The sequence below is a fragment of the Manacus vitellinus genome, unplaced genomic scaffold (assembly GCF_001715985.3).
Source record: "Manacus vitellinus isolate BGI_N305 unplaced genomic scaffold, ASM171598v3 scaffold_5_pilon, whole genome shotgun sequence".
Classification (NCBI taxonomy): Eukaryota; Metazoa; Chordata; class Aves; order Passeriformes; family Pipridae; genus Manacus; species Manacus vitellinus.
This window is the reverse complement of record NW_021940682.1, coordinates 22,655,463-22,677,948: the sequence shown is the minus strand read 5'-3', so window position 1 is coordinate 22,677,948 and position 22,486 is coordinate 22,655,463. Positions and strand designations below refer to the sequence as shown.

General features: G+C 37.7%; 2 protein-coding genes across 3 annotated transcripts; one reads left to right on the top strand and one right to left on the bottom strand.

Annotated features, from left to right (window-relative positions):
- Positions 1-403: 403 nt before the first annotated feature.
- NUDT4 (nudix hydrolase 4) lies at positions 404-14,500 on the top strand. 2 transcript variants are annotated; one of them, XM_008934652.2, is made up of 4 exons: positions 404-659; positions 7,196-7,240; positions 9,743-9,830; positions 10,894-14,500. In XM_008934652.2, exons 1-4 carry the CDS (start codon positions 606-608, stop codon positions 11,094-11,096), a joined length of 390 nt encoding a protein of 129 aa, XP_008932900.1. In that variant the 5' UTR covers positions 404-605; the 3' UTR covers positions 11,097-14,500. The 2 variants fall into 2 exon arrangements, with proteins under 2 accessions (XP_008932900.1, XP_008932899.1); XM_008934651.2 differs by having other exon boundaries at positions 553-659; positions 9,746-9,830.
- Positions 14,501-16,922: 2,422 nt separating this feature from the next.
- Positions 16,923-22,021, bottom strand: UBE2N (ubiquitin conjugating enzyme E2 N). Its single transcript, XM_029963438.1, has 4 exons — positions 21,968-22,021; positions 20,961-21,207; positions 20,649-20,789; positions 16,923-20,053 (listed from the first exon to the last, which is right to left on the bottom strand). Exons 1-4 carry the CDS (start codon positions 22,019-22,021, stop codon positions 20,013-20,015), a joined length of 483 nt encoding a protein of 160 aa, XP_029819298.1. The 3' UTR covers positions 16,923-20,012.
- Positions 22,022-22,486: the final 465 nt, after the last annotated feature.

The window sequence follows — 22,486 nt, the reverse complement described above, 5'->3', positions numbered from 1 at the left end:
TAGTTATGCAATATTGTAAGCATGTCATACTAACGTAACACTTCAGTAACATAAAAGGAAGCTTGTTTCAGACTAAAAATTAGAATTATTCTCAGAAGTCCTTTCTTTTTTTATCCAAAAGATGACATTCCAGAAGAATTAGTTACACTTTTATGTGAAATTTAACTTCATTAATATCTTAATTTTCATGCTTTACCATCTATATGATCTGAAGACTTGCTCAGTATTGGAGAGTTGTTACTAGATTTTTGTTGTATGCCTTCATTCCTGTGCATAATGTCTTCTGTATTTTTCACATTGTGTCTAAGCATCCAATGAAAGTGTTTGTACAAAGAGATTGCAACGACATTGTCTTGACTAAGTTGTTTTAAAAAGACTGGATGTAAATTATTTTACCTTTTTTACAACTACTGGTTGCCTATTATGTTTCATTTCTAAAGTCTGCAATCCACCTGGCTAGGTGCATAAATGCATTGCTGAAAAAGCAGATAGTAGCAATATTCCTGACTTGTGAGCTGTATTTAACAGTCTCTTGCAATTATTTATAGGTGCTGTTGGTAAGCAGTAGCCGATACCCAGATCAGTGGATTGTACCAGGTGGAGGAATGGAACCAGAAGAAGAGCCAGGGGGAGCAGCCGTGAGAGAGGTGTATGAAGAGGTAACGAAAACAAAACAAAAACAAAACAGCTGCTTTTTCCCACTGCTATCTTCAGATGGGAACAAAGAAGGAAGAGGCAACTGCCTCTTTTATCCAGTATTTGACTGAGACCTATGTGGTTGTCAAATTCAAAGAGCTGTAGTTCTATGTTAGAACTGGGGTATGGTGTGGTGAGGTGAACTAATTAACTTAGCTTGCTTCCCAGCACTCTTTCATTGCATAACTAAATTTCTGTCTACAGTGAAAACACTTAATGGAAGTGAAACTGTGGCTTTATGCCAAATGACATATTCTAGTAGCGTTACATTTCTGTGTTTGTGAAGAAAATGTTTGAGTCGCATCTCTTCTAGAATGGACTGAAGATGAACTAACCATCAATGTGCATCTGCATAAAAAAGAGAAATAAAGAGAGCCTTGAGGACATTCCAAGCTAAGCAGATTAGAAGCTGATCTATCTGAGCAGTTGAGAATTCATACATTTAAGATTGTTTATCTATAAAGCAAGCACCATAGTTTGCCTTTCTGTCTCTGCTCCTATGCCTAGGCAAAACAGAGCTTTAAGTTGTGATGAATTCAGGCAGTTTCCCACTCCAGTACAATGCTTAAATTTCAAATTCAAAATTCTGGGGTTTCATTTGCTATTTATTTTTCCTAGGAAAACTGTCAAAAATGTTAAATGTTACTTTAAGCCAAGTAAAACTGAAAGAAAAATCAGAATGTCATACTTGTAAATAAGGGGTATAAGATTTTACAGAAAGGGGATGCATCCTGGCAAGTGAGTGAACCACAGGATTTCTACTAGTCTTAAACATTTTTCTCATTCCAGTTTGACTACTGCTATTCACAAAATACATTAATGTTCTTGCTAATTTGTATGTGGAATGACATTTTTTTTTTATTAGCTGTGCTATCTAGTGGTTTAGTTTGGTTAGCCTTAAGACTGGTTCTGTTGTGTTGTCGTGGCTTAGGAACTTGATGTAGATGTGACTTAGACCAAATGCTGCCTGCTATTCAGTGTCAAAATGAGATCTCTGAACTGTGAGTCAATGATTCTCCTCCCATCTTATATAGGGAACAGACTAGTTTGCTATTCAGTGCTCTTAGCAGCCTTCATGCAGCAAGGTTAAAGCATAAATAAGCCTCACTCAATCAAAGTTGTTCTGTACAGTGTTCAGTTCTGCTGGAGGAGCCAGTTTAGACCTACACAAGACATACTCAGCTACAAGGCAGTCCATATGAAAGGAGCAAAGAGTTAGGATTCTAGGAATGAGTCAGCAAATATTTAGGCTTCTAAGCAGTAGTAGCACCTCTGGAGAAACTCCAGGCACTTCCCACTGCCACAAGTTCAATGGGTGGGATTAAAAAGCATGGTCCTGTGCTCAGGGTTCTTGTGAACACTAGTAGTTTTAATTGCTGATCTGACCTAAGGCATAGCCCAAGATGAGCGATAGTAAAGTGCCAACTCCATGTCAAACTAGAGCTGACTGAACTATAGTCATATGTTTGAGTTTTTCTCTGATGGTGAAGAATGGATGATCTTCAATGGACTATGCTTTTTATGATAATCTGGAGTACAACACAAAGTGCCTGCCATGTTCAGCCTTGAGCTGTGCTTGCAAGCACATAAAGACTTTTCAAAGGCTAGAGGCTTTAATAAGCAAAAATCATTTGGTGACATTTGTTCTACACCTTCAGAGTTTCTGGGGTTTAATAGCTTGTGTAGCTGATCAGCCTTAAAAGCTCATACCTTAAATTAAAATATTCTTGAACTACATATTCTTGAATCTTAAGTGCTTCCACAAGATTGGAAAGTGCCATATTTAAAATAAAAACAGGTCTATTTAGGGTTTTGAGCCATGGAAATTCATACTGACCTTTCTAGAGGTAGGTGTCCTTTCTATTTTTATACTGAGGTCAATGTCACCTGGCAAGCTGGTTACAGTACAGTGAACTGTTAAGAGTTTTGTGAATGAATAAACTGCAAAGAACACACATTGGCGCTGGTTTGAAATGTTTCTTCAGTATTGGGTCATGCACAAACTAAGCATTGGTTTCTATTAGTTTATTTAAATGGATAAAATCATAGTGCTATAATGGCATTTCTGAATGGTAGGAGTGCTGATAGCCCACTGGCTTTAAATATCCCTCACTTTGACACCAACAGTAGTGTATTTAAAATCTTTGTTTTAAAACCCAAGCAAAGATCAAATCTACATGGACAGCAGTTGTTTCATAGTCTCCCTGTGTACATGACTCCAGATTTTTTTTTCATCCTTAAGTTCTGTTCATGTTAGTGATATGGGGTTTTACCTCTACTGAATATTTAGTATGTTTCATTTAAGTTTGTCTGACATTTCGTAGGTTACAAGAACTTGACAGACTATCTTAATTATTTAGATACAATAAACATTTACAAACCTGAAAGCAAAGTACCAAAATCAAGTTACAGTATAAAGCAATCTAAGGGTATTAAAGGTATTAAACCTTTTCTAAATGAGGAGCTACTCTGTTAATGAATTTGGAGCTTAGTCTTTAATTGCATAGCATGAAAGATGAAAGTAAGTTGATTGCACGTGCACTGTTAAAAGAAAAATGATACAAATGAGTGGCAAGCTGATGATGTCCAGCCTTGTCAATGGAGGAGCACCCTCTCACTCCCTTTTCTTGCTCCATCTCACAAAAAACACTCTTGCTTTGTTTGTATTTAGTGGTATATTGAAATGCCCACTAGAAAATATGCAATTTCCAGACCTGTGTGAATATAGCTTCTGAGAAGAAGAGGCTGATCCTGAAGGTTAATCTGGTGCAACAGTGAAAATGGCAGTAATATTATCTAAGACCTCTCACAGGAAATAGAGGAATCAGCTCCAGTGAGCATCTGATATTTTAAAAATGATTGGATGCTACAGAGTAGGACTAGGTAGACACCTCAGGAATAAATTAATAAAGCACCCTTTCAGCTGAAAGATTATGGCAGATACAGTGAAATGCTTTGTTTTATAAGAATATGCAAAAAAGGGGCAGGATTAATCTTGCACTGTGCTTTCAGGAGTGTAGCCATTAAAGTACTATCCGACACATCCCAGAGTTAAAAATAACTCAAATTTTTCAGATTTTAAGCAACTTTTTGCCCCGGTAGACTGTTAGCTTAAAAATTAAACTGCAGCATGACTCTTGCTCCATCTACAGGATAAACACAAGTCTGACGCACATCTGAGACTGCAGTACCTCTAGAGCTGCCAGCAGGAATGACCTCCAGGCCAGAAAGATTATGGGATGAGGTGGATAGTTTTCCCTCTTGTGGTTGGATTTAGACTAATGCTAAAATATATGCATGAAATTCAGATTTGGGGTCTTATTTCCATAGTACTCAGACTTCCTTAGGTAATTGTTCTGGGGAAGTGTAGCGCTTAATTTAACAGCTTGCCTGTCAGAAGTAGTGCTGAGGGGTTTTCAGACTTTTCTCCCAAAGTTCAGACTTCCTCACACACTTAGAGCAGCCTATAGGTTTCTGTTTACTTGAAGAGCCATATTTTAACAGCCATGGGTACATAAAGACCAAAGGAAGAAGTATGTTTTTATGGGAGGCAAAATGCTTCAAAGTCTAGAACTTAACCAGTGCATTGGATTAGAAGCTTACTAGTGGGAAATGGGGAACTTCATTTGACATTCTGGGGATAAAGCTGAAGCGTTTCTTGGTCCTCTGGCACTTAAATTTTTGACAATGATCTTTTAAGTGCTTTTGCTAACAAAAAAATTTCCTTCAAGTTCTTATTGTAATGTAGTTCCTTCAAAACGTGTCAAAACTAAGGTACTTTTAAAACTATGAAGATTATTGAGTTGAATATATTACTTTCAGAGAAAAATCATGGGATTTCTAATTACTACCTTTTTTACACTTGTGGGTGTAGAGGTTTTCAAAAGACACTGCTGTTTGCAGGAATGATGCTACATTTTGGAAGCATGTATCCTTGGCTAGAGAGTAACTAGACATCAGTGACAGTAATCACATTTATATAGTAACATCTGGTTGCACCAGAGTTTCATTACAAGCTTTGCAGAGTTTTTACAGTTAATGTAATGGAGTTCTTCTAATCACTTCATTCTGAATTACTCAGCTAAGAGTATTTGTTTAAACAACTGATTTCCTTGGAGGGAGAAAGAAGAAACTGTTAAATAAATTCCACTTAGAGTTACATTGATAAATTCATATTGTTACTATGGGGTGCTAATAAGTTGAAAAAACTTGTATATGAAAGATGTTCAGTATTGATAAACTTAGCTGGTCGTGGTGGTTTTGCCACGTGTTAAATACTAGTTGTCAGACTCTCACTTAGCAACTCAGAGAAGCCCTACTCTGTCTGTTGATGATGAGATTTTGTCCTTCCACAGTCCTGTTGCCATAGACCTGCCTTCAAAAATCTTTATAATGTAAATAAGGCCTTGGCCAGGACTTCTAAAAGGGTTAAAGAATATTAAAAGTTTGAGGGGAGGTTGGGATCACGGACTGGGGAGGCAGTTATTTGGGTTTGAGGTGAGGAGTCATTATTTTTTTTTCTCCCTCTGATGGAGCATAGTCTCCTTTAGTGCAGTTTCCTAGTACTTGGAAAAGCTTATTTTAACATTTGAGAAACTTCAGAGTCTGTACTAGCCTTGCTGTCATGCTTTTATGCCATATATTTAAGCATATTAAACGATCTTCTCTGCTGCAACTTCAGGAGATAAATGAAGTTACAGAACTTGTGCAGCTAAAGCTGCACACTTGGACAGTTAAAGTATTAAAAAAAAAAACAAAACAAAACACTAATCCCACAGATTCACGTGTGCTTTTGATGGAACAGGATAATGGGAAACTGCTTTTTCTAGTTGTTCACTTTGCCACAATGTAGAAATCTGAAGGATATAATAATTCTAGATAGTGCTGAATGAGAAAAGCAAAAATTGAGAACTGAAGCATAAATTTGTTGTCTTTTAGGTTCTGCTTCTCTTTTTTAAAAGATACTCTAATGTTGAGGAAATTAGGACTGATCAGTGAAACTTTAATGTTTCCTCATCATGTTCCTTTAGGCTTATAAGTGATTTTTCATTACCTAATGTAAAGCACAAGCAGTCTTTAGTACCTGTTGTTGCATAGCTTACTCTTTCAGACCAAAATAAGGGCCTGCCACTTTTCTAATTAATGTGCTGCCTAATCACTTATCCAGCAGGTCTAGTTATGTATTTCAGCTTCATGAGCTCTACAGGTCATCACAGCAGACAAACAGAATATTGTACGTAGTTTTGCATTAACTTCTTGTCTAGCTCTTGCTCTAGATTAGCAAAATGTTTGAGTTGCACGGGCTGAGATCAGACTTCCTTTATCAAAACGGCTTAATAAATATCACCAGCCATCTGCTTTCTTTAAAAAGACAGTCACAGAAAACATTCACTTGTAATACTTTGATTAGACTTATTGCTAAAGCCTGTCCAGTGATTTGTCAGAGGTACTCATTAAAATGTAATTAAGATCCATATGGTTCCTTTATATAAAGACGTAAGACATCAATAACTGTCTCTGGCTAAAGCTGGAAGCAAAGACTAAAGATTAGAAAATGTCATCTTAGTGCTAGGAAGCCCTGTTTTAAATATCAGTTATACAACAAGCCAAAACAAAATCTAAATATGGCTTTGTCTGCCAGTAGGCAACATATGCCTTTGTGTCTCAGGCATATGGACTGAGTTTTGTTTAGAATTAATGGACGACATAAGCTATGTGTGTTGGAAAAGGCATTATATATTACTTTTACAAAAGCAAACCTTAGAATCTTAGTAGAAAGTAATGACCACCTGAACTGGATTGATAAAAATCACTAAGCACAGGCTGATACACACAGGGATTGTTTTAAAATGCTGGAGTAAAACTCTGAATTTAAAGCCTTTTGTAATATTACCAGCTAGAAAAAGAGTTCAAAAACGTAGAGAATCAGGGATATAAATTTGGATTTCAAATTACATGCCAAAAGCTACACTTTTATATAAAAACCAGCACACATGAAATCATTATGTTGCAAGATCCATGCAATTACCTACAGTTTAATTTGTTATTGTATTGTGAAAACTTGTAAATAAGTTTCTATGTAAAATAGCAATGGAGTTTCAAGCATTGCTTCTCTAGATCAGTTATTATACTACTTGAAATTATCTCTTGTCCTATCTACTTTCCCGGATTATTTCAGTATTGGATATCATTTATCTATTTAATAAAATACAGTACACAAAGAATGTGGTAAGTAATACAGTATTTTAGTCTGGATGGAAAACTTGAAAGATTTATGCATTCTTTGATCCACTCGTTAGGACAAGCTTCTGTTCTCTACTACTCGTAAGTACTCTAAATCTAGAAACTTCAGAAGCAGTGCAGCACTATCTAGTTAAAACACTTGCTTAAATAGCCCTAATAAGGAGGAGCATGCTAATTAATGTAGGAGAATGGTACTGATATTTTAGTTTTTTAAATTAATACCGCACGCTAACGCTTTTTCCTGTTTGTTTTGTAGGCTGGAGTAAAGGGAAAGCTAGGCAGACTACTTGGGATATTTGAGGTGAGCTATTTCTTTTAAGTTTTAAAAAACAATGGGTTTTTGTTTGTGTCTTTTTGTGAAAATTGATAAACTGCAACATCAGACTTAAGTTCATAAGTATTACCTTCCTATAATTTTGCAATTTTTGCAATGCGTCTGGACGTGCTACATTAGACAGTTGACTGACTTTAGTTGTTACGCGATGTATGAAGATTTGAATAGGAAGATTTCAAAGTACTTACACCAATTTCACAGAATCAGAATCACAGAATATTCTGAGTTGGAAGGGACGTAAAAGGATCATCTTGTCCAGCTCGTAAGTGAATGGCCCATACAGGGATCAGCCTCACGACCATGGTGTTAGTAGCACCATGCTCTAACCAACTGAGCTCATCTCAGGGTCATTTTGGACCTTTACTGGAAAGATTAAATTAGTACTTGAACAACACCTAGATGTAAACAAAACAAAAAAAAAAAACAAACCAACAAAAAAAAACAACTAACAAAAAACCCACAAGAAACAAACAAAACAAAACCACAAACAAACAAAAATGGAAAAAAAAACCACCACCAAAACAACAACAACATTGACAGATTTAGGATTTTTAAAATATCACACCTGCCTTCTTTGGGGTGCTTTTTTGACTTTTCCTCCCTGGTTAGATTTTGCTGAAACTATTTAACCCTAACTTTCACACAGCTAAATTGATGGGTCTGTTTATGAAGTATCTCATTATGGCTTTGATTCACTAAAAAGGCTAAGGCTTTGGATAACAGATAAATCTAACCTTTAGCAAACTATGTAGTTCAAAACTTCTATTTCGTAGTGTAAACATCAGAATCAGAGCTATTGACAGCAAGAAGATGCATGCTAGATAGAACTCTCTTTTAGTGTTAGTGTTGCCCACTTCTGCTCAGGTTCTAGACAGAAGTAGACTGGTGTTAGTAATCGTCAGCTCCTAAAACATCCAGTGTTATTATGTTGTGCTGTATGTTAAGTGGAAGTCCCTTAGTCTCAGTTAGGTACAAATCTTCACCCAGCTTTCAGAAGTAGTGTATTCCTGACAGGGATTTCCTGTCTGAAATATTACTTAGTCAACTACTTACTAGTTGATACAGTGATATAGGTGTTCCCATTGTGAGAAGTATGGAAGCCATGACAAGACTGGAGAAGCTCCTGTTTGTAGTTAGTAGCACTCGCCTTTTTTCTGATGTGTTTTGGGTTTGAGTACAACTGGATGGTCCTATATATTAACTTGTCTGTGTTTTAACTCTCCTGGTCAGTCTACAGAAGTATTTTCCATTTCCCAGCTCAGACTAAAAAAAACCCAGGATACCTATCATGTTCTTGCCTTAAAACGAGGGCTGCAAAGGATGGTGATTCATTGGTAATTGAGCTGTATGTTCTTCTGAAGGCATCAACCACCAGCTAGACCAGAAGAGAAAAATCTGTGTTATGTCACTTTTTTAGGTTACTTCTAATTTAAATCAAGGCCCTACTTCAGTTTCACAACATGGCCCCACAAACAGGTTTTAGTACCACTGAGGGGGCCACACCTTGTGACCTGGGGACGGAACTAAGCAAAGATGGAAATCAATGCTGCTGCTGAATCCTTCTGTTGTAGAACTGCAGCCAGAAAGGGTACATGGTATAGATGTATCTATTCCATGTAATAGTGATACTAACAAAGAACTCTCTTAAAATTTTTATTTCCTAGTGAAGCACAACAGTCTAAAACTATATTGAGCTTGTAGTGAAACAGAGTTAAGTAGGAACAAATAGAGGAACAAGGATACAACTATCTGTAAGGGGAGCTAGGCCATAACATCTCTTGATTCTTAATATAGTTGTAATTGTAGATGTTCCTAGGTTTTTTAGGAGCTCGGCCCTTTTCCAAGTAGAAGGATGGTTTGATCAGTCAGGCGGCACCTCAGACACTGCCACTAGCGTGCTTTGGAGCTAGCAGGGAGTTATGTCCATGCCAGCCTTGTATGGACTTGGCTGCAGCACAGCAGCCTTGCCCTGAGCAGACCACCTCTGTCAGTCTGTGTTTGACCTGCCTTGTGCAAAACACGTGCCTTCTAAAGTGGTGTTAGTGCTGCAGTTGTGGCACACGCGTCAAGTGAGCAAGACCTGGTGATGATTTTTGCATTCGTCATGAGTGCAAGCACAGCCTATTTAATTTGCCTCACTTACTGAGTGAAACTTTATAGCCAACATTGTGTAGATGACCTGGATGACCAAGAACATACTTTGGTCACAACTTCACAATCTTCAAAATTGTTTGCGTTGTCTTTGGCTTGGTTGGGGTTTCTTAACCTAGTAGAACAGAATAGCTGTTTCAAATAAAACTTTTGTTTTCCCATCACTTTGGGTCTCATCAGTACAGAAGTTTGTTTAGTTAAAATAAAAGCCGGGTTTGCTGGCAAGTATCCTTTACAGGTAAGTAATTTTTAATCTTATAGTTGTGGTAAATCTGTAAGTTTTGCTGAGAATTAAAACTTCTACTTCTAATATTCAAGCAGAACCAGGATCGGAAGCATAGGACATATGTTTATGTTCTTACTGTGACGGAAATACTGGAAGACTGGGAGGATTCAGTTAATATAGGTAAATTAATTCTCTGTCCTCATGCTACACTTACAAATGTATTAAGCAGACTTCTTTCCTTTTTCCAAAGCAACTTGTGTAACTGGGGGGAATACCAATTCTGTTCTAGAAACTGAAGTTATTGGATGCTGTTCTTCCGCTCTTTAGTACACATATAACTAGGGTTGCTTCCAACACATTGTGTTACTCTTAAATTATATTAGAGTGTTCTAAGTATTATGATGGAATAAACATCATTATTACTTCGAGACACAGCTTATAATTTTTTAAAGGCCAAATACTGTACTGCTAAATTGTTTTTTCCTTAAAAAGTAGAATGTTTTGCTGTCTGATATGCTTGATCTTAAACAAGCAGTTTATATATGTTCAAGCATAGTACTTGTAATGCTGTAAAACCAAATGAAAAATAGAATTAATCCCACTTTTAATAATACTATCCTTGACCTTGTCTGTAAGTATTTTCAGAGACCTTGAATTTTGAAGGACTGACTTGTAAAAATAAAAAAAAGATGGTCCTAGAACAATCACAGTAGAATTAAGTCTTGAAACTTTATAATATAAGCATATTTCTGGTATAAGGTGTATTATTTTCTAAAAGTTATGCTAACCTCAGTAACTCCATACATGGATATATGTGGAGGTTTTTGAGTATGTAACTCTGCTTTTGACATCAGACCAACTCATTCTTCTGTAACTTCATGCATGCGTGTTCAGTCTAAAGACTGGTTTTCTGCTAGGCATGACAACGTAGGAAGGCAGTATGAAGTAATTTAAATTATATCATCCTTTCCTCTAATGACTAGATGTGGCTTTTGGAGCATATGAACAGTCATGAGTTTCTGTCCAGCATCATCTTCAAGAGTGTTATCTCAGAGGCTTTATTATGAGTTGCATTTTAGTAAGCTTGCAAGAGTGAATCTCTTGCATTCATCAGTTGTTTCAAGGTCTTTTCACTCTCTTTTACCTGATAACCTCAGCTTCTAAAGAACTGAGAAAAAGTGAATGACTAGGTAGCAACCAATGGTGCTGTTTAAATTTTGTAATTCTGTTCTTCCTCATTCAGGAAGGAAAAGAGAATGGTTCAAAGTAGAAGATGCAATCAAGGTCCTTCAGTGTCACAAGCCTGTTCATGCAGAGTATTTGGAAAAACTGAAACTGAGCTGTTCACCCACCAATGGAAACTCTGGGGTTCCCCCTCTTTCAGATAACAACTCCCTATATGTCACTTCTGCACAGACTTCTGGGTTGCCCTCTACTGTGAGATAAACATTTGGATTACCTTTTTATTCATGCCATCACGTCGGGAGACATCTGTGATCACATGTAGGCATCTGTATAACTGTCCGTTCTAAGTGAAATATGTGAATGTGTCATAATGTCAAATTTATTTGAACATGTTTTTCTTTTTTAACAATGTAAAATAGTATTTCAGCAAACCAAAGCCATATAGGGATTTTTTTAAGATGCCTTAATAGGCCATTTAAAAAAAAAACTTGAGTATATAAATTTCCATATCTGCTAAAATAAAATATGCATCTCAGTGGTGTTCAGCTTATTTAAGACTTGTGAGTTTTAGTCAGTAGTTAAAGCTTGAGCAAATAGTCTTTTACTAAACTCTTATTTGGTATCCACAGATGAAGTGCTAGGATCTTAAGCTGGCAGTAATTGAGTAAATGGATGTGCTGAAGGCAGAGATGCATAAGGGTGACTACAATAAAGCACTAAACCACATTCAGCCTGTCAAGAGCAAAGGATACCGACACTAAGCACTGCTTGCCTCAGTTATCCAAAAGGTTGCCTTGTCCTATGCAATCTTCATGTAATGTATAACTAGAGCAAGAAAAATAACTTTGTCTTGCAGCTACCAAAACTTGGTCAACTGATGAACTGTGAGAAGACTTGTGTGAAAAGCATTGTAGATCCTTCTTCCACCCACTTTTTTCCTTTTAATATTGATACATGTTTTGTTTGTGGTATAATTACTCTGCAGGTTCCAAAAACTTCTAATCTTCAATTAGAAGCATCTCATGTAGTGTTCCTGCAGTCTGTTACAATTTTAAAATGTTTGGAAGAAAGTAAGACTTAGCCAGGGGGCACCATTACGTTACAAAGGTGTCTATTAGCAACCATGTGTTGAGGTGTCTTGCCCTGCAAGGAGCTCGTAATGCTACCTCCCAGGCTTGAGACAGGATACTTACTACACTAGTAGGGAAATAATACTCCTTTGTCTTATTTAGAGGGTGGGTGTGCTAAAAACCCCAATTTTAAGTTAATTATTAAATCCTTCACCTCTAGTGTTTTAACATCAATTTCTTTAGATTCTTCAACTAAAAGCTGGCCTCTTGATTAAAAGTTAGTTGGAATAAATGAGGTACAGCTGACAACTACCCTGTTCTTAATTATTTTTTCCTCTTCTTCAGCCATAAAGATTAAAATGAAATTCGCTGTTGGTCTTAATGTTTTTACCATAGGATTTCTCTCTCTCCATATGTGTGTGTGTGCATGATTTCTTCTACAAGAACACAGTCTAATTCACATAAACTTCCTACTTCTGAATTTTTTCTAGGATCTAAACCCAACTGTACCTCCTTTATATCCAGCCAAAACAGAGGTTGAGGTAGACCACTACCTCACATGTGAAGTTAATTCTGGGTAAAGCTCATTCTCTTATATAACATTTGAACCTTTGTAAATAGTCCACCTAGTAAATAGTGAGTGTAAAATGGAAAATAAATGTAATTTAAACCTTTTGTTACTCAATACACAAATGGTTAACTTCTACTTTTTTAACACAAATTGTGGAAAATGCTGCTATGAATTTTTTTGTGCTGTTACACTTTTTTAGGAAAAAAAGGTTGTTGCCACAAGTTACTCTTAGAAAACCAATCTTGTGCCATATGTAAATGCAGTGAAACTAGGGAGACAGATGATCTGATCTCTTAATGCTGCTCTCTTTGAAGAGGCATAAATACTACTGACAAGAGGCATGAGCCACAAAGCTGAAGACTTCTGAAATGGTGGATAGGATGCTCCTTTCCATCTCTCTTAGCTCCTGGTCCAGGTCACTTCCAGAACTGGAAAGAACATGCAACTGTTCAGGTGCACCTAAAGGTGGAAGTATTGCCAACAGCTTATCCATCCTTTCAGATGTGAGGAGGGGGCCAGGGAAGGAGTGTTGCTATTTCATTAGTGCACACACGGGTGTGCCTGCTTTACACTGAACCTGATGCAGAATGGGACACCATTTGCTCAGCTCACTACTTTAAACTATGAAATGCACTGTTTTGCCAGGTGAAACAGGAGAAGGTGGAGTTGAGCATGATGAATGTCTAATCTTTGTTAAAATCATACCCATGGTGTAGAAAGGTATCTCTGGCTCTGAAGCTGCCTTTAAAAGAGTAAATCATTTAGCTCCCTTTTTTGATCACTTTAATGCTCACTTTTTTGTTCAGTAGTTATTTTATCACTTTAAATTGAGCAAACTTGTACAGGTTTTCTTATAACAAGATTATATTGAGTCTGTGAAAGCAAAAACAAGATCGAGTTTTGAGTTCTTATTCATAAAAAAATGCATTGTCTCCATTTCAGATTCTTGGAATGAAACCAATCCAAGCTTGTATGAGATTTAGTGGTAATGCATGACCTTATTTTGTAACTCCTGAATTATGTATTTGATAATAATGTAAAATGTACAGTGTTGCTGTTGCTAACAAACTCAAGAGTTGATTGCCTATAAATATTTTGATTTTTTTTTTTTTGGTCACACACATTTGAGCTGTTCAGTAGTGCCATTTTTTTTTTTTTTACACAGCATTTGTTGTATAAATCTCTTCAGTCTCTATGCAACCTTCAGAATGAAGCTTCTACTGCTTAGTTTGACTTCTACTCCCTTTCAAAGATAAGTGTTTTGTGAATTGAAATGTAAACTGAAAACACTTCAGTTATGCTACAGGGAACAACTGTGGTAAAGGGACAGCGGTATGGCTTCAATACTAATGAAATCTGACAACAGAAAGGGTCTGTGTAAAAATGAAAATAGGAAGGCTACAGTTTTTTCTACTACCTATCAATTTAAATGTAGAAGCGTTTTGTTATTACGTGAATCTCTATTTTGATGGGCCAAACGTATTTCCTACAGATTTGGGATTTTTCTCATGCTATAAATTCTGTACAATGTATCCAGATTTGGTTCTCCTGAGGACAAAGGGAAGAGACAGGTTGTCATCTGCAATTGTCAGTGTACTTTGTACCGCTGCTTTTCGTGACTGTTAGGTTTTGAGATTCTCACGAGTTAAGATTGTGCTGGTATCAAAGAAAAAAGAGCCTTAAAGTTCAAAACCACATGCAGCCAGAATTAAGTGAAATGGATGTGCTTTAAACACCACAAGAAATACTGAGCTATTGCAGAGAGGCTGTTCAAATGAAAACTCTTATTTTGGTGCTTACTGCACCCTTGACTTAGCCTAGCATTGTTCTTTTAACAGTGTGCTGTGAAAAAAACCTGAGGGACGGACACTTGGGTTACGAAGTGAAAACTGAAGGGAAGGGGGGGAAATTAAGTTGTAAACATTTTGACCTGCTTGCATGGATTTTCTTTCAAGATCGATGTAAGAATTTTGACTTTTTATATTCGAGAAATACCAGAATAAAATCTAAATTAGTCCTGTGGATGATGTAGTCATTCCATTGCAAATACTGCAACAGAAGTGTTTGTGCAAAAGTCTTCAATCTCATCTAAACTTAATTTTCATCTAATGTTTCCTACTTCTTGCCTTGTCCTTGGACTCAGGCTTTACTTAGTCTGGTGGAAGAGCCATCTGATGGGCTTACCCAGCACTGCTGCCCTAGCTCACTGTACAGCTCTCTGACATAGCTGCTGCCCATACCAAAGAGATTTCTAACTCCAAATCTTTGTGCCACCTTCATGCATATCAGTCACAGCACAGATGTGTATTAAATATCTGTACAATAACAGTGAGAGCAGCTGCATCAGACTGAACCAAAAGTCCATCTAGCCCAGTGCCTCCCTTCCATCAGTGTGGGGACAAATGAGTAACAGGACAGTATTTGCCTCAAGTATTCCCCCTGTCTACCACCATTTGTGGCTCAGGTGTAATTTTTTTTGTTGTTCCAAGGAATAGATGTCTAATACCAACCCCAATTTGGAAATTGCTGCCAGAGTTCAGCCTGCTGCTGCAGACCTACCTCTTCTTACCTTGTTTTAAACTCACCTTCTTACTTGCAGCACTCTTCTGGCCTCAGTGCTGCTATGGCATTAAGCAAGGCAATGCCTCCTTAGCTCAAGTGATGAAACCAGCACCACATTCACATTAGGACAGTGTTCCACACAAGGAATGGTATCACCTTTTAACCTGCAAACTCAGCAATCACAGGCATATCCCTGCCTGTGACGATCTCTTTGCTATGGGCTATGTACCACCCCAGACAATGCTCTCAGACAATTTTCTTCATTCAAGTAAGCAGGAAATTATGTTCAAAGAGCTGTTTTGGAAGCTGGGGACCACTGAATGAGCCTGCTCTGTGATCAGCTGCTGCTTGCCTAATGGCACATACTGCACTTTCAGCAGCTCTCAGTGGTAGCACTCATTCCCAACAGCTTTCCCTCATTTGTTGCCACCAATTCTGATGGAGGGACAGAATGAAGCACATACAGCAATACATGACACTAGCCAGACCATCACCTTCTGCACTTACCCTGCTCTTGGCCTACTGTGACCTAGTGCCCATTAGATCCAGACAGACGCTATAACAAGACTTGTGTCCTAAGGGAGTTTTTGCTATCATTCAACTGCTTAATCCTCCTGAATGCTTCTTTCTTTCCTCCTTTCTGAGTAGGACACTAACATAACCTGTCTTTGAATAAGGTAGGCAAACATGCAAAGCAACTGAAGGAAGGAAAAACACCATTAGAATCACCTTACTGTGTCTTATCTGCCCTTGGTAACTGGGCATGGGACATGGGACCACAGACACCCTTCCATAAATGTACCAGTACCCAGCCTCAGCCTTCAGTGTTATCTATATAAAATGAGTAGCTGATGGGTAAACTACAGCAGCAGTACTTCTGAAGGCACACCAGGTATTTGGGCTGAGACAAGCACATGTGCTACAGCAAGCAACAACTGAACACCATACATGAGATCTTTCAGATTTACAACTGAGCTTGCAAGCCTTGGTAGGCAGCTTGGGTAGGAAGGTGCAGATAAGGCCTGAACCAAAAATACTCCTCCACTGCAGCTCTGAAGACAAGACCCCAGCTTCCACCAGAGTATCTGGAACAACCTTGCAACAAGTAGTGGAGTCAGAGATGAGTTTCTTACGTGAATTAATTATATATACCTTCTCAGAAAAAATGAAGTAATAAAAATGCTTCTGTTACATGCCACATTTGCATCAATCGCTTTATCTGGGAAAGTTCATGCAGTGTGATAGACAGAAACCACACAAACACTCTACTTGCTCTCACCTAACCCCATCTAAGTGTCGAGGGGAGTTTATGAAAGCACCACAGGTAAGGCAGTCATGCTGTTTGATGCCACTTTTCTAATGTACTTCAATGCAACATAACATTTAGATACTTGCTTTAAAATCTTCCTGCACACTTCCACAGGAAAGGTTGCAATAAACTCTACAAAAAAAGTAGGCATGTAATTATTAACCCATGCCATGATGTAACACAGTTTAGCAAAGCTAAATCTATCAATTTGATTGCACTAGAAATTGTCCAAACTGCACATAAGTAGGAAAGTCTTGAACCAGACAGATTTAAACAGATGCAGGCCAAAAAAGGGGGGGAGGGGAACCACACACACACAAAAAAAACCAAAACCCACCATCCTTTGAGCTGTGTACCAGAGCAGTCTCTTCTGATGGTTTTTAGGACAGAGGTGCTGCTCTTCTCTCCCCTTACTATGGCAGGGAGAAGCCACAGCAGTTGAAAAGTGAGTTATGAGAGAAGTTATCATGGTTATCTTCCTTATCTTACCAGATGTTAAAAACTAGTAGGAAAATCCATTGCACACTGATGGCAGCCCACTACAGTTAAATGAAGCTCAGTGTTTAAGTAATGAATAATCACTCTTCCTTTTATTTCAGTGTCATATTACATTACAGTCAAGACATGTTATTAACAAAACCTACCAGACATTTACTTTAACCCTCAAAAAAAAAACCAAAACAACCAAACCAACCCAAGAAGGAATGTATATAAATAGAGATGTCACAATTTTTTATGTCACTAGTCCATTAAGATGTTTCACAATAGTCTCGATGTGTTAGAAATACACTTTCTTGAAAGCTATAGAAGCAATGTTTCACTTGGTTTAGACTAGTCAGCTAAAATACAAAACACCTGTTCCATCAGGTCCAAATGATCATACACTTCACATCCATGAGAGAACATGGCTACACATTAAGAAACCACCACTGAATGTTTATGCAAAACCAAAAGCCTTCCAATCCCTCCTCTTGATCTACAGGAAACTACCACAAAAGTATTTTCCATGTGTGGCTGTAGAGCCCATGCGACAACCCAGGCTCAACAGCTACACAGTTACTACCCAAACACTAACATATAAAATGCAATTCATCACTCTTGCTCAGGATTTTAGGACATTTGACACATAGCACCAGTAATGGTAGAGGAAACCCATTTCCAATAGACACATACTAAAAACTGAGATAAAACTACTGCTCCCTAAAAGATAGCTGCATTTGCTGATCAGCTGCAATGGCAGATGTAACAGAAATAACTGAGTTTCACGTAACAGCTGGGAATACACACCTGCTTAACTGAGGAAAAGGTTATACCTAACTGGCTTTGAAGAATTTAGTTTCACATGTTCCTCGGCATAAGCTAGAATGAAATTCCCAGTTTGACTTTATACAGGGCTCTTAAATCAGGTTTAAAAGTAAAATAAGTATTATTTAATATACATCATCTGGGTCTGGATTCATCCCACCTATGAAGTTTCATTGTTTTAAGTGCCAGCTCAGGTCCAGTTTCTCTACTGAAGGAAGGGAAAGCCACTTTCAAACAGGATGCTTAGGTGGGTCTGACTGTCCGACTGTCCTCTGGGAGTGTCACTCACCCTTGGGCGAGAGACAGCTGAGGAAAGCTGCATATGTGGTGTAACGTAAAGCTTTAAGAGGTAGGAGAAGTGAATCCAGAGTCTACAGCTCACTTATTCTCAGCTGCCTGCAGTGAAAGTTGTCGCGCTAACAGAAGCTATGGGACATCCTCCAGCTAAAGCCAAACACACGCTCGTTTGTAAGGAGAAGGCAGGGTTAATGGTGCTTACCCAAGCTGAAGGACATGTCATGAGCCCTGAACACAACTTTGGCTTACATTCAACACAGTTTTTTTATAAGTCAGTTTTGTGAAAAAGCTGAATACTGAACTAAGCTTCAACCATGTTACAGAGGACGCTGAGGGACAATACCGGTCACTAACCACTGAAAGCACTGTCTGTTGGAAAACGTAGTTTTTAATAGATATTCTTCATCTTACATAAGAGCACAATAAATACACCACATTCTATAGAAATTTCAGATGACACGAGTAAGAAGAGGTGAAAGAGGGAGAATACCAACAGACTACATAACCATACCCCTGAACTGCATGACAAAACACTCCCTACTGCAACCACTACAAGCCATCATTTATACACTTCAGGTTGGCCTCACCAAAAGCTTTTAAGTTTTTATTTTTTCCTTTTTTTGTTTGTTTGTTTGTTTTTGTGAGGGAGAGGGCTTAGGGAAACGAAGAGAACAGAAACACAAGAAATGAAGGGAAGCGATTAGATGGGTTCCCAGAAAAGATCCTGGGTTCCCAGACAAGATGCATACACAAAATACAAGGATGAGAAGGAATTTGTTCATCACTTTCCTCCCCTCCAATAAAGAAGCTTTGTTGCTATTTAAGATGAGCAGTTGCTCAAGTAAGTAGTTTAATAAGGCTTGTAGAGAAAACCAGTGTTATGAGGTGCTGGCTGTAAGTGGTTAAGCAGACATCAGTCAATACACAAGCTGGCTATAACAGTGGTTCTACACACTGGTTTTTCATGTTAAGAGAGGGCAGGAATTAAAGAAGTTAGAAAACCGTGCTGCATAACATCTGATGACAATCAGCAATGAGACGTTATGTAGATACTCATAATTAGTGCTGTCGTTTTCTCTCAACCTCCTACTTCATTCTGGTTATTTCCATGAAAATACATATAGACGCATTACTAAAATTATGGTTACAATTGTTACATCAGACTTGTTTCTAAAAGTCACTCCAAATGCAATTTCATGTTAAATTGACCAGGTAAGGTCACCCACATAACATAAACTATTAAAAAAAGTCAGTAAACGGAAGTAAAAAAAAAAAAAACCCTTGTGAACTCCACCTCTTTACTGTTTAATCTGTCAGACTGGTGAAGACAAATTGTCAACTCTGGATTCAATTTTTTTAAATACGATTGTCACATTAGAGAAATGAAAACACAGCAAAATAAACTGTACAAAGGCAAAGTAGAATAACAAAAAATATTTTACTAAAACATAAGATTTACAGGAGATTTTCCAGACAAGCCATACAAAATGGTCACAAGCTTTTTCTTGGAGGGATTTTTCTACACTTGACAGCAGAATCACAATATTATTAGTGAAGGTGGTGGATGTTTAATGTTCCCATTTTTTGTTCAAACAATGAAGCTTGTCCATCTACAGCGTCTAAGTTAGACTGGGCTAGAGGGTATATTCTAAAGTATAACTGGTTAGCTGCTTTTACCAATGCAATTAGCATCACCATAAAAAGGGAGGAGGAGCCCACAAAATTAAAACAAAAAGCCCCGCAGCTAACCCTGCCTACCTTCATTCACAGTGCTTATACTTAAACCATGACGGGAAAAATGATTAAAAGCAGAGATGTGCTGCTGCTTTCAAACAATTTCACAACAATCCAGATGATACTTCTAGCCTCTGCTCATGCGGTACAATAGTGAATTAGGACAAGACACAGATTTGCTAATGTGCATTTAATCACCAAAGGACTGAAGATGTCTGGGCTTTTATTCTGTAATGTTTCTAAGACTGTGTCCATTAAATGCAAACAAAAAAAGGAAGAGGTCTTGGCAGAACAGGAGAAGTGATGCACACTTGATGTTCAAAGCGCATTTAAATATTATTCATGGCATATAGCCTAGTCCATGCTCTGGCTGTAAAGAAAAAGAAACACATTTAAGAAAAGATGTATTTTTCAGGCTTGATTAAAGTAATTTTAAATACATATTTTTAAAGATCTCTTTTTATATCACTGCTGCAAGCACATAAAATATATCAGTTCTGAAATTTTAAAGTGCAATTTTGAATTCCAGCAGCTGTCAACTTTTGTATATTAAAGAAGCAGCCCAACACAGCAGTGGATCCAAAAGTGAAGAGGCATAACATAACATAGTAATTTGATCCACTATAGACTGCAACAGAAGCAGGTATCAAAGAGATGTACTTTTTGGAACCTGATAATCTGTTCCTTAAGCTCTAGAGGAAAAGTAGTGATGTGCTTTTTCATTTTACCACAAATGCAAATTAGACAGGCTAACAAATTCAAACCATGAAAACTCAAGCCTCACAAGCTTGAAAATAGAATATTTAAGGCACATGTAGGGTACCTGGACTATGACAGTACACAATAATTGTTTCTGCAAGCTGCAAAGCTGCAGACATAAAACAAGAGGTCAGGATTTACATCCCCCAGCCAGTGAGTAAAGAGCTATTCCTGAAACAAGAAAAAAAAAAGTATAAGATAATCACCTGTTTCTATGGCTTGGGCTTCATTGGTCTTCCATTGCTCAGCTACATCATTTGCTAGTGGATCATCTGGATTGGGAGCGCTTAACAAAGCCTGGATTGATAGCAGAACTGTACGAATCTGCAAAGCTGGGGACCATTTATCTGAAGAGACATTTATAGCACTATGAAACACCATATTCACCATAGTCTACAGAAACAGCAAGTTTTCCGGATAAAGATATTCTTTAAACATATGAAAACTCTTTTTAGGGTCAATTTAAAAATTTCTGTACTTAATAAGATAAAAAGAAAGTAGCACACAGTAGCACTTACCTTTCAAAATATCTAAACATATTCTTCCCAGCTTGTCTACATTAGGATGGTAAATTTTGGTCATGAAACGTACTTTAGGAGCTGCCATTGGATATTCTTCTGGAAGGAATAGTTCAAGTTTAAATGTCCCACCCTCGAAGGGGGAATCCTGTGGACCTGCAATGACCACATGAAAATAGCGTGCGTTGCTTTCATCTGGCTCTGCTTTTATCCCAGGGACTGGCTCCGCCAGCAAGCGCTGGGTTTCCTAGAAGAAGAGGAGGCAATGTAACAAATACAACCCATGTCAAATAAACATGACCTGTACAAACCATTTTAAAAATAATAAGCATTCATTCTGCCTACATTCAGAGAAACAATGATAGACAAATACCTTAAAGCCAAATAATATCTGCAGAAAGAAGACGAGGCTGCGGTAAACTGGTACTCATCTCCTTTTAGATCCCTCACCTGCTGTGTGTGCTTCTGTAGCACTCAGTAACAGATAACAATTCAGCTGTCCTCAAATTTCTTAACTTTTGGTAAACTACTGCCAAGGTGCTATATTTTTCAATATACTTAAAAGTATGTTAAAGAATATCACAATGAAAACACCAAAGCATTTCCCATTCTACCTTAAATAGAAAGGCCTCTAAGTGAAAAGCCAAAGGTATTAATCACTCACATAAAATGTTCAAGGTTTACTCTAACAAGAGTGAACTGGTTTATTAAGCTGAACATTTGTACTGGAGTCAGATCCAACATCAAAGACTTTAAAGTGCTATTCTGCTGCAACACTACAGGTGTGTTTTAAGGATGTTTTATATATTTACACATATACATGCATAAATAACACAGCTTTGGTGTGAGCACTTTCAGCCTAAATAGAATCATGTTTAAAGTCACCGTAACAGACAGTAGGAGACAGTTAAGTTGTTCTATAAGCAGCAAACTTAGGGAAGGCTGGTTTCCTACAATGACTTATATTCTTTGTTACTCAATTCTTCTGCCTATAGCACCAATCCTACCACGGGCACAAGCTGTGACCACAGGTAAGAGCTGCCCACGTTCTGATCGTTCATCCTGCTAATGCACTGAGCAGATAGACCAAGTCCTATACATCTTTCCCTCTCCTGTGCCAGCCTTCACAAGCCTTATGGGCACCATTCTACTCCTTATAAAAAAGAACTCGAGGCCAAAATAGGTAAAAGGACATTAGACAGGGACAAGAAATCCTGCTGAAGCCTTATTTGCTCGCGTAATTTCTTATTTTTCTTCTAGCTTGCTTTTACTATGTACAGTTCAATTTTTGACCACCTTTCTGTGTTGGGTTTCACAAAGAGAAATTATCTGTTTCTACTGACAAAAAATGGCAACTTGTAGGTGTAACAATTTGATTTATTACTTCAGTTTTATAGAATATTTATTCCATATGCCTACAATAATAATAATCATAAAATCAAAAAATGGTCTGGGTTGGAAGGGTCCTCAAATATAATCTAGTTCCAAACCCCTGTGATGGGCAGGGACACCTTTCACTAGACCAG